At 47.5% G+C, this 12,737-nt stretch overlaps 1 protein-coding gene across 1 annotated transcript; it reads right to left on the reverse strand.

The window, feature by feature from the left end:
- Nucleotides 1-857: 857 nt before the first annotated feature.
- LOC122435651 (PAX-interacting protein 1-like) lies at nt 858-12,737 on the reverse strand. Its single transcript, XM_043459800.1, is given in 15 exon segments — nt 858-983; nt 1,049-1,123; nt 1,207-1,341; nt 2,239-2,334; nt 4,685-4,689; nt 4,779-4,947; nt 5,970-6,072; nt 7,401-7,471; nt 8,610-8,653; nt 9,828-9,867; nt 9,869-10,013; nt 10,549-10,666; nt 11,340-11,481; nt 12,243-12,329; nt 12,681-12,737. Coding segments are annotated over 15 exon segments (1,413 nt in total).

Raw genomic sequence — 12,737 nt, forward strand, 5'->3', positions numbered from 1 at the left:
AAAGAGTATAAGAAATAAAAATAAATTTACAAAACTTTTCAAATATTTAACATCCATAATTTAGAGATAGCAAGGTCTTTATTTGCATCATTTTATTTGCAGCTAAAGTTCCAGTAACAGTGTTGTGAAAACATTTACAAACCTGGCAAATGAATCATAAAACTTAATGTGGGCTCTCAAAAGTCATATAATATAAAATATAATTTGTTTCCTCAGAATAAAATTACACACCCTAATAAGATGCAACATATTTAATATATTTGTCTTCCTGCTTAAAAACGCTTGTCTCAAAGACAGCAGCTCTAAAACAAGAGAGTCTAAGGGAACAGGGCCGAGGGCAGGTCCGCGCGGCTCCTGGCACCAGCGCAGGTGCGTCAGTTAAATTTATATGTAGGCGTGTTGAGGAAAACAGCTTCCCACAGCACTGCGGACCAGTGCCGACACCCAGCAAGGGCCCCACATTAAGAAAAAGAGCCCCAGGTGCCCGAAGCCACGCCACAGAAAACCAGCCACTCCCTTCTCCTACAGGGCATGCGCCAGGCCCTGCAGCCCAGGCAACTGCCTGTGGCAGGACGACGCGGCTGCTCTCAGGTTGCAGACGTGAGGAGAGCCCCGAGAGGTCACCCACAGATGGCTCAGGTAAGCTTTATACCAAGTCTTCCTTCCACAAGGAAAGGCAGTGCAGAACAGGCATTCGGATCTCAACACGGAGGGCGGGAAAGAGCCTGGAAAGATGTAAGAGCGTCTACTCTAGAAGAACAGTCTACGAAATTCAATGGGCCTCTCAGCGGTTCTATCACTAACCCTGGCAGTAGTGCCCTAACCTGTGGGGTCACGGAGCGCATGCAGCTCTGACACTAATGATGAGAGGGGCCCACCCACCGCCTTCCCAAAGGATATGACTCATAATCCAGTGACTGAGTGAGCACTCCAGTGAGAACAAACTCTGCATTGTGAACATCTGTAAGGAACAAAGACAAAACCTGTCACACAGACGCACCTGCCCGTACCCATGCACACCAACACGCAGCAGAGCAATGAACATAACTAATCCTCTGGCAGAATACTTTTGAGACAAGTGAAGGTTATTTTCACAGGATATTAAAATCATTTCTGACATACTCTAAGGAAAAGAAAAGCAGCTTCTTGGTTACTGAGCCTCATATATGACATTGATGCATTCAACAATGTGTCAGTTCTGTGCACATTATCCTGCTTATATTCCATGAATTTCTGGAAAGATGGCTGTTTAGACAACACTTTGCCTCCTGCACATTCCATAATCGCTTTCATGGTTGACAGACATGGGCAGATCCCAGCAGTGATGTAAAAGTATTTCGCCTAAAAATGAAAATATGTGTACTGGTTTCAAACTGAAATTTCAGTGTGTGTAATTTCTCATCCTACCCAAGAAATTTGACAAAATGCCTAATTTCATGGAGCTACATGGTACTAGATTCCCCTGGTCCCCAACCCGAAGTGGGCCTGGCAAACACAGACATGAAATTTCAGAAATAACACTCTCATATGCTAGGTGTGACCTATAATTATTAAAAAGTGACTAGAACTTTAATTCCTGTAAGACATGAAGTATTTTGTGATAAGAGTAAGAATAAGAACATTTTTCACAATTCCTAAAGCTCAAATGGAGTACAAAATGATTTTGATGATTAAACTTTTCTAATTTCCTTACTCTTAAATGTACCAGAAGTACCATTTTGTTTAAACTCCTCAAACATTTAGCAAAAACAGACTATTTTAGGTAATGTACTCTTAACTCAGTACTGCCAATCTCTTTTTGATTCCTAAGTTGGCTCCTTAAGAGTTAAAAAAAAAAAACTGATTATCTCTATTAATCTACTAATCCACTGTTCTATACAAACATTTTCCAAAATCTTCTCTCTTAGAAACATTTAAACACTGTACTCTAGAATTATTAGACACATATTCAGTTAATATTTTCTCAAGAATGTTCTCCATTTTCCAGCTGAATATACATTTTATGAGAATAGTATTAATGTGAGTTGTTAAAGCAAAAAAAAATATCTTATAAATTATTCATAACATGCTCTCTGAACCCAGGTTATTTGTAACGCATCTCTTCAACCCGAACAGACCCTAGAGGAGGCCTGACTGTGCAGGGGAAGTGGGGAGAGCCCGGCTCTCTGGGTGCAAGCTGCCTGGCCCATCACAGTCGCCCAGCTTGAGCAGCTGATCTGAGCTCCAGTCCAGGTGTACCTTGAAGAGCAGAGAAACATGTGCCCTCCTCAAGGACTCCTCCAAACTAAAGGAGAAAAGCACTTCAGCCTCCACATCTTGGAAAAGGTAGTTCTGCTGTCTGAAAAGGAAGACGGAACAGCCTCAGAAAGTGCCTGGCACTGGGGTGCACTGTGTGTGACTGGCTCCAGGTGCCCCAGTGAGCCAGGTGCTGGCATCCACCTGTGAAACCTGTGAGTGAGTAAGTCACCCCGATTATATTTCATTTACCTTCTTCCTGAAAACAGCCAGGCCAAAGACACTCTTCCTCATAGATCAGTGTTTCTCAGCTCTCAGGAACTAATGTCCTGAAAGCCGTGAACCCTCCTCTCATCCCTGGGCAGCCCCCCACCTCCCCCTCAGCTGTAACTTCACACTGTTGGGGGGCCACAGCACCCCAACCCAAACCCAGGTGAAGAGTGCCCATGTGGAGGGACAGGCTGGGAACCAGGTTCACGGCCAGCTTGTGCTCACAGGGACCAGTGACTTCAGAGCCACTGGACTCCAACTGAGAGTCAATTAGCCACATTTTACAGATGTACCAAAAACAAGTTCCTTTTATACATGAATATGTACATCAATTTATAAAGAATGGTTTTACCAGATTTTGACGATCTAAGAATATTTAAATAATACCTAATTTGTCAAAAAGTAAAGATCACAAAATATTTTAATCTTCTTATGAATATATCTTATTCAGAAAAGCTTTTCATTTCATCATTGTAACCAAACTAACAGTCCAGGGACAGGCTGAGTCAGATGACACGCTGTAGGGCTGACGGGCCACACGGTGGGTCTGTCACTTGCCCTTCTCTTTTTAAAACAACATGTTAAAAATGAGAAAACCATTCTCAGCTTAGACAACATAGTTGCTGCCTCCATCAGGTCACCCAGGAGACACTGAGATTTAATGACTGCTAAAAATGCAAGTCCATCAGCCACCAGCAGAAAAAGAAAGCACCACACTAGGTGAAAGAAGACAATAATGTCTAAAAAATGAAGTTAAAAAATGAGCAAAGAAGTACTTTCATGCATGAAGTGATATAGTTGAATGAAGTGATGTATTTGAAATGCTAGTTTCTATAGCATGATGAAGGTTGCTGTGCCTGCTGAAGAGCCGTGAGGGAGGACAGAAAGCAGTCCGTGTTTAAGGTGAGAGATGACACTGAAATGAACACAGTAGCTACAACAACCCTGGGTTTCTAAGAGAAGAAGACGAGTTATATTAACTTGGACGGAGCTGTGGCAAGAGTCAAACTTTCCACAGCAGTGCAAAGGGCATGTGTATTCCAGAAAGAAATAACCTACATAATTAGTGTCCCAAACTATATAGATATAAATACAAAATGTCAAAATACCCCTCCCCCATGATAGGAAGCGTCTAGTCTTAAAGCTGTCAGAGCCCAGGCAGGGGCGGTGTGCTGCAGGGGTGGGGGCGCAGGGATGGCTGATGTGGGCTGACTATATGGGACTCATCCAGGAAGCTAATGTATTTAGGACATTGGGAGCAGGCATCGCACTGCTGGAGGACAGACACAGGAAGGGAGAGATGAGCGTGAGCCCTGTGGTGTGGGACTGGAAACGAACAGACAGACACGAGAAGCACTGTGTGAGTCAGCTTGGCATAGGCAGACCCCATGGGCCTGAGTGCCATCAGCTCCCCAGGTCTGCCCTGAGATTGGAACTGGGGGTGGGGTGGGGGGTCCCTGGGACATGATGGTGCCAGTACAAGGACAGAAAAGCCTAAGACAAGTCTAGGATGCTCTTGTTTTGCCAAAAGCTACCAGGTGGTCACAACTGATGGGAAGAATGGAGAGGAGACCAGCAGTCACTGGTCACAGCGGGGCGACATGGAAACAGTGACAGCCCCATGGTCAAGAAAGAAAGGAGACATGTGAGGAAATAGGGGATAAATGAGAGTTGGTTGAGGAGCAACAGCAACTACAGACTTCAGAGTGCTTCCCACAGATGACTCGAGAGCAGCACCAGGTGAGAGCAGGCAGAGCGGAGAAGGGACCACCGTGGACACCACCCAAGGACCACCTATGCAGCCCCCAGCAGGAGGCGTGTGGGAGGGGGGCGCAGAGCAATGGAATGAAGGTCCCACCACAGATGCCCGTGCCTGTCCTGGGGGTTGGTGACCCACACTGTCTCCCCAGGCCAATTGCCCCATGTTCCCAGGACACTCCTGGGCTCCCTGGCCCTGTTGCATTCACTGTCCCACACCTGGAACCCCATCGGACAGCCAGCATGACATACAGGATGTATCATCAGGAGAACAAGGCAAGGCTACAGAGCTCTTCCCCAGTACTTCCCCAATTACCACAACCTTCCTATTTCACAGTAAAATGCAGATATCAAATGCCTCACTGGGACATGAAATAATTTGTTATTTATTCATTTAAATTCACAGAGTTAAAAAATGAACTTGATCTTTGCTGGGATGAAAATGGGGACAAATTTGAAGGCAAAAACCCTCCTAACTGGGCATCCAGTTCACAAGGTGCGGCTCGGCCACTTACCGATGAACTTCTGGCACTTGAAGCACTCCTACAGCCACTCTGGGGTGATGATGTGCTTCACCACGGAAATGGCCATCAGGAACTTGATGATCCGCTTCACCTTGCTGGTGATGAGGTGGGTGCACTTCTGTGCAGACTCGGCGACCTCCCCACCCAGGATGTGGAGCTTCTGAGGGCCGGGAATACAGAGCAGAGGTGAGACCATCTGGTCTGCAGAGCCGCCCGCCTGCCCACCCACAGCCTGGGACTTGTCTAGATCATGAATGGGGCTCTCGGCCGCCCAAAATGGTGAAAGCGGTGAAGCCAGACCTACACCACCATGCGAGCAAAGTGGAAACTGGAAGTGACAATGTACATTTCCCTAATCCGTGCCACACAAGTCAAGATTAAAGCAGGACCTCCACTGGACACCAGGAGGACACCCCTTTGAACAAGTAGAAAGCTCTGAGAACAAGGCAGCTTGCTACATAAGGAGTGAACCTCACAGGCTGTCTATGCCGAAGTATTGATAAGGCACGTTGAGACACAGTCTCTAAGAAATGATGACATAAAAATCAACCTAAGACATAGACATGTAAAAGATGATCTCTTTATACCCAGTTTTAAAAGTTAAAAAAAGAATTTTATAGTAGTATTTATAATTGTTTCTTTTCCTTAAAAAATAAAGGGAAATATTTGAATCCCTGTGACACAGGTCAACTCTACTTTAACCATCCCATCCCCAGACACAAGCCCACAGTCCCTCCTAGTGTTACTTCCAGAAGTGCATTTATGTAAATAAATACAAAAACACCTGTGACCCCTAGGCCCGCCCCACCAGAGAGAACAAATCTTGAGAAGATGATGGGTTCATTTAGGAAACCTGAGGGGGCACAGCTACTCTCGTAAGCTAATGTCCTTACGAAAATGGTATTTGCACAGCTTTGCTAATGTGTGATTACAAGACTGCTCTTGGTCTCCTCACCTGAGTCGTCCTAAGAAAGCAAGTGTCAAAGGAGGAAGTAGCAGCAAGAATAAGGTGGGAAGGCAATGATGTAATGATGACAGAGTTTATGAATACACATGATGAACACCGTTACAACACGGTATTCCTGATTACATGTTAACTTAATAAAACTGCTCACCTAAAGCAAATATAAACAGAAAGGATCATTCCTAAAAATCCTTATGCAAAATAGAAGGAAATGTCACCATTAAGTACTCTTGAACTTGAATAGACTCAAATCCAATGAAAAGCACAAAAGGGGTCAGTGCCGGTAGTAACTTCTTGGTGGGAGGCAGAATATCTTTGATTCTATGAAACACACATAAAAGAGAACAGCTATTACTTCCCTAATATGTTCTTTACCAAACAAGAGAGTTTAATTTTAACAGTGTTAAGAAGCTCTGAGAGCTTTACCTGTGTGTGGTTTTCTGTTCTTAAAGGGAAAGTGCAGTGATTCACCTGCTCTTTCTTTCCCACCATTTACACAAAGTCACCCCAAAGGACTCTAACCTGGCACCCCCAGGGGAAGGGCTGATCAGGCACCACCCCCGACCCCCCAGCCTGCACTGTCCCTGGGGGTCTGTGAGGGTGGAAGGGAGGGCTTCCAGGGCCCGCTGTGGTCCCCAGTCCCCCACCATATCCCACAGGACCCCTCTCACCCCAGAAGCTCTGACACAGAACAAAGCTGGTTGACTGAAGTACACACTTCATATTAAACTTCTTTGCTTAAATTTTTTTCAAACCCTATTTTTAGCTTATATTTGAGACAGTGTATTAAGTTAAAAAAATCTGTAGTGTTTTAATGACGTATATAATCACATAATTATGCTTTTACTAAAGAATCCAACAATCCCCAGATTGGGTGGCTGTGGGGACTGGAAGGAGGGGACTGAGGAGTAGGGAAGAGACAAAGACCCTCACTAAATGCAGTTCAGAGGGTCTCTTGGTTCCAGTTAAACCACCGGCTTACCTCCACCAGGTGAGACCAGAACAAGTCTGACAACACCCTCGCCCCAGCCCCACAGAGGGGGCTCCATCCCCCATCCTGACCTGGGTCAGGGGTCGGACGTGGGCTCCCGGGCACACACTGAGGATGCCTGGAGCCGGGTTCCAGTCCCCCTGCCCCCGTCCCACCACAGCAGCTCGTTTCACACAATGGCAAGATAGAAAAAAGATAAAACAGAAGATTGGACTTTTTTAAATAAGAAAGGTAAAGACACTGGCTAATCCCCATTTATCTCCAGTGATGAAACGAGAGATGTCATGATACAGCTGCAATGCAAGCAGCACATCCTTCCAAGTCCTGGTGGTTTAGTCGCTCAGTCGTGCCCAACTCTTTGTGACCCCATGGACTGTAGCCCGCCCGACTCTTCTGTCCATGGGGATTCTCCAGGCGAGAATACTGGAGTGAGCAGCCATGCCTTCTTCCAGGGGATCTTCCTGACCCAGGGACTGAACCCATGTCTCATGTCACCTGAATTAGCAGGCGGGTTCCTTACCACTAGTGTCACCTGGAAAGCCCTTCCAAGTGAAAATCTTAGGAATTTCCCCAACTGCCACCAGTTCCTAGAACAGACTGTAAAAGATCATCAACCATTAAAAAAAAAACAAAAAAAAAACAAGGTGATTCTTCCTACCTGGCACTTTTGGAAGAAGGCTGGATATTAGTTACTTCATTCTGCTTCGGTTTGGGAGGTAGTCTTACACCCTGTAATTAAAGTATGATTTACCTTAGTCAACCACCCCAGTAACACAGCAGCTTCTGAGCACTTTCTACCCATCTCACCACACACAAGAAACACTCCCCAAGGCACAACTGGCAGAGACCACGGGCACCTGCGAGCTGTCCCGGGAGGCCCTGGTGCTGGCCACCCTCTCTATTCACCAGACCCAACAGTTCTTTAAGATGTCTTCACCCCTACCTCAGCTCTTGAGATAGATTTAATCCTCAACCGTGAACTTTTCAAAACACATTTTACTTCAAACATTTTGTGTCCCAATGGAATTTGGAAAACATAATGATTGCAATTTCACCCCTCCAGAAAGATGGAGGTTCCCCTATGAGGGTGCAGGACTGTTGGGTCACAGGACACTGGAGGGGAAGGCAGGCCTCTGATGGCCACTCTGTGCCCTGGGCACAGCGCCCATGCTCCTAAAACCAGCTGGAGGCCCTGACCTGCAGAGATTTGGAACCCGTTGGGGAGCCAGTGCCCCTGCAGTCCCCCACAGCCAGCCTCGCACTGTGGCTGCTGCCCCCTCACCCCTTCCTTGCCTCTAACCCAGACTTTCTTCCACAAGCACACTCATTTATGTTATACTGTTGGAAGCAACCACCTCTCCATCTGGGATGATGGTGGAGATGACCCTCCCCATCAAGGGAAAGGCAGTCCTTACTCATTTCCTACCAACCAACCCCTGGCACTCCAGTGCAGAACAACCCACCCTGAAGGCATCCCATCAGAGACCCCAGCCAGTGGCCTGGAAGTCCACTGCCACAGTGAAGTGCTGAGGTCAGGGCTGACACTCTGGGGCCCCAGTTCCCACCTCCTGAACCCCACGGAAACACACGGTCTCCCTGTATTCTGCTCTGCACCTCTGTAAGCAGTCATGTAGCTCTCTGAAGAAGTCATGGAGCTAATGTGTGTCATGTGAATGAGTAACTCCCAATATCATCAACAAAGAGGATAAAGACACAGGGTGCACTGAACAGCTTATGACAGGCGAGAAGATTCAGCCCTCATTGGTCATGACGGACAATTACTAAAAGAATTAGTTACAGATACAAACATATCCCTACTTCTTTGTAACACAGTAACAGCCACAGTAAGATGACTAAGGTGACATACCATCAGCAACTCTGCTGACACTTTCAACGGAACTCTCCAAGCATCTGAAGAGAGAAACAGGTTACTTTTCAGAAACACTATGTACATAAAGGAGCCCTTATCAATGTAAAAGCCCTTTCAGGACACATACACACTATTATATATAAAACAGGTTAACAATAACGACCTGCTATATAGCTCAGGGAACTCTACTCAATACTTTTTAATAGCTACATGGGAAAAAAATCTTTAACAAAAGTAGATGTATGTACAAGTATGACTTATTCACTTTTTTTGCACACCTGAAACTAGCACAACATTGTAAATCAACCAACTTCCAAGAAAAAATCAATTAAAATGAAAGTGTATCAGTAATAACAGAAATGAGACACCTCTCCAGGTGCAGGTCATCTTGAACATGCAGTTGCTCAGGTGATGGCCTCCAGTAAGAAAACCATGAGGACTTTTCCTAAGTTTACAGGGAAGCCTGGCAGGGGCTGAGTGTTGTGTATGAGACAAAGCTGAGCAAACCAGCAGCCTGTGGCCCAATGTAGGCACCACTTGCTCGTGTGTGCTGAACCCTGGACAGTTCTGGGAGCCCTGCACTCTGGCATCCGAGGAACTGTCTGTGATGAGCACAGCACATGGGGGTGGCAGCCCGGCTGGGCCCTTGAGGACACGTGTTAACCGAGGAAGGGCCTGGCGTCTGCACCACGGCTTCAGAGCAGATGTTACACCCAGGTCTGTCCCAGGGAAGCAGGCAGGCTGTGGCTGAAAACCAGAAAGGGCTTTCTTGCGACTGAGGCTGTTAGGACCAGAACTGGACAGGCTCCTTCAAGGGAGTGCATGTTAAAGCAGCATTTGAGTAACCACCTCCTGGAGTGACGCTCAGGTGGGTAAATGGGGTTAAGCACCATCTGGTGTAGTCAGGGCAGTGGGCCTTCCTCGGGATCTGTGCAGCAGAAAGTGGGGGGCGCGGGGGATGCCACGTCTTACAGAGCAAGTTAAACGAGAGCTGGCTTGAAAGACAAGATCAAAAAGCTTTTGAGTGTTCCTTCCACTTCTGAGAGTCCATTAAAAAAAGCAAACTAAAATACAAGCCAATAAAACTCCTGGGTCCAGTATAGAGGGAGACAGTGTGGAGAGGAAACAAGAGATGAGATAAAAAGGACGCAACCCCAAAGCCAACAGCGGCATCTGGAGCACCAGCCCATGGCCACAGGGAGCCAGCCTGCTTACCCAGAAGGTTCAACACCAGGTGCGGGGTTCGGGTAAAGGGCGTCCTGCATGCTGAAGGCAGTGTAGCAGCCATACTGCATCTGCCACAGGGCCTCGAAGTTCCCCAGCAGGATGTCCCCCAGCCACTGGGCATTCAGGCACGGGATCTGCTGTTCTTTGGCTTTCTCGTGCTTTAAACAAGTCAGTCTTTTTTGGTGGGGTTGGGGTGGGAGAGAGAAAGCACATTCATTAGAGTTACCGGAGTTCAAATTTGTACTTCTGTTAACACAAGCCAGCCCACACTTGCTCGCAATGGAGGTGGCAGGGACTGTTCTACAGAGCTGATCAGGCTGTAAGAAGGTGTCCACGTGATCGCGAGGTCATTGGCCAGTGTGCTTTCACCTCACTACTGTCACCTAATTTGACTGCACCCTCTTAATCATCTAATTTCATTCTTCTGCTACCATTACTACGAATATCACCGCCATTCTTTAAGCAGACTCTGACATCCACCATGGAACTTGGACAGACTGAGAGACCCAGAGCAGGCCCATGAGGGCTGAGACAGAACCCTGGTCAACTGAGGGACCCGGAGCTGCACTGTGTGGGCTGAGATAGAACCCTGGCTGACAGAGGGAACCTGAGATGCCCTGTGTGGGTCGAGGGCAGAATGCCGGCTGACTGAGGGACCCAGAGCACTGCCGAGCAGGCCAAGGGCAGACGTGGAGGTGGCTGCGTTTACTCTCTGCAGATGAGGACGGTGTTGCTGTGGCACAGGTAGCCCATGTACTTGGCACCTGCCAGGTACACCATTAGCTTCAGGTCGCCCCTGTCGCTGTCAACAAACCCAGTCACAGAGAGAATCTGGGGGAGAAAAGGTCCAGTAAGGTCAAGAGGTAATGACAGTTTAACCCAGTTAATACAACTCTTTCTTCTCCCTGTTAGTTGTGATACAGACCCACGTATTTCCATTCCTCCTCTGGCATTGAGGGACACCTCTGAGAATGCTGTTACTGGTGACAGTACTGCACATGATCCAGCAAGGGGGAACGGAAACAAAATATACCAAATGGGGAACGCTTTCCTGTGTTAGCATGACAGGGTTCAGGTCATGTTAACGAAGTTACTTTATTTAGCCTATGAATATTGGTCAGTTCTTCTTACTGATCCTGGTTTTGGGCTCATCTGATAGGGAGAACTGACAGGAGATGATGTCTGAGAGTCATGTCTGACTCTTTGCCACCCCATGAACTGTAGCCCTCCAGGCTCCTCTGTCCATGGGATCTTCCAGAAAAGAATAGTGGAGTGGGTTGCCATTTACTTCGCCAGTAGATCTTCCCAACCCAGGAATTGAACCCAGGTCTCCTGCATTGCAGACAGACACTTTACTGTCTGAGCCACCAGGGAATAGGCATTTATTAAACAGTGTCAAAGACTTGGGAGAATCCACTAAATGTCAGTAAGCTGTGATTGTTACAGGGGGACAGAGAAGGAAACAAGATGCTTATTTCATTCAGGAGTACAGGGGGAGCCTTATGTGCTGGGAGCACAGCTTGCCCCCCGGGGGGAAGGCCACTGTAAAGCGCAGGGCTGGATGGGGTGGCACCAGCTTCTTTTTCTTCAGGATCATGTTCAGCCAGTGTGCCATGATGCACCTCTTCCTCTCCTTTATGGCCTGTGAACACAACAGTACAGGCCAGTCATTGGAGGCTTTACTGCAGGTGACATACAGAACTGTAAGGGTGTGTAACTACAAGGTCACTTTTATTGGAAGTCCTATAAATAGAGGAATTCCAGGAGCTTATGACTCAATTTACTAAACTAATAAACTACAGCAGTGTCACAGGTCAACTAGAACACAATCCGAAACACAGGAACAAGAGCTGACCATGGGGAGGAAAGCTGACAGCCCAGGAAATGATTTTAGTCATGGAAAGAGATGACACTTCCAATCATCAGATTTCGAATTGCCCATGAGAACACAATGAGTTATGAAAACGTAACTGCCTCTGGAATTAACTGTGGGACGACCCCTATGTGCTCTTCACCAGGCATTTCTCAGAGGCCATGTACCACATACACACTAACAGCAGTCAGCCTATGAACAAAAACCCATCAGAGAAGAGGAGAAATGAAACCTGAGGGGATGAGCACAAGCAGCACTGAGGGGGAGCTGCCAGTCAGCAGCTGCGAGCGACCCTGCTCCCGCTGCTCCATGCTCAGGTGGCCCTGCCAGGGCAGACGGTGTCCACCTCCCCCTCACAGGGAACCTGCCTTTCTTTCCTGGTCCTCACAGACAGAGAAGCAAGGAGCCACAGAAGTGTCCACATGCCAAAGGTGGATGGAAATCAGTGAGGTGGGGGAAAGTCCTTTCCAAGCATGACCATCCCAGCATTGCTCAGAGCTCTCCTGGTCACAGCAGAACTGAGCCCTCACCTGTGCAAACAGCCCACTGACCTGACTCCTACAGAGCAGGTGGGTGCAGCGGCTCATGAACGTGGGGTCCACAGCTCCTCCATGCACCTAGTTGATCTGCACATACACGACACCCACTGTCAGTCAGCTCCCATGCCTGGGGAAGAGGGACTTGTGATCTCCAATCGGACAGCAATTCACGAGATCCACCACATACGTACACAGTGTATTTCCCAAAGTTTCCCAAAGTGTGAACAAACTATGTTATGTCTACGGGCTTTCCCACCCAGCACTACACAGCAAAAATGAACTCTAAGCCCTGTTTCATCTGAACTTGTGGAGGAAGAGTGGGATGCTCTCTTTCTAAGACAGGGCAATGTGGACATTTTAGATAAACCAGCTGTTCTGTGCTGTGGGGCATCCCACATTACAGGGGGCTGGCTGCACCCTGACCCCCACCCCAGCTGTGGCAAAGAGCACTTCCTCCGCTGGGACAGTGAGAAAGGTTTCAGACAT

This window comes from Cervus canadensis, chromosome X (assembly GCF_019320065.1).
Source record: "Cervus canadensis isolate Bull #8, Minnesota chromosome X, ASM1932006v1, whole genome shotgun sequence".
Lineage (NCBI taxonomy): Eukaryota > Metazoa > Chordata > Mammalia > Artiodactyla > Cervidae > Cervus > Cervus canadensis.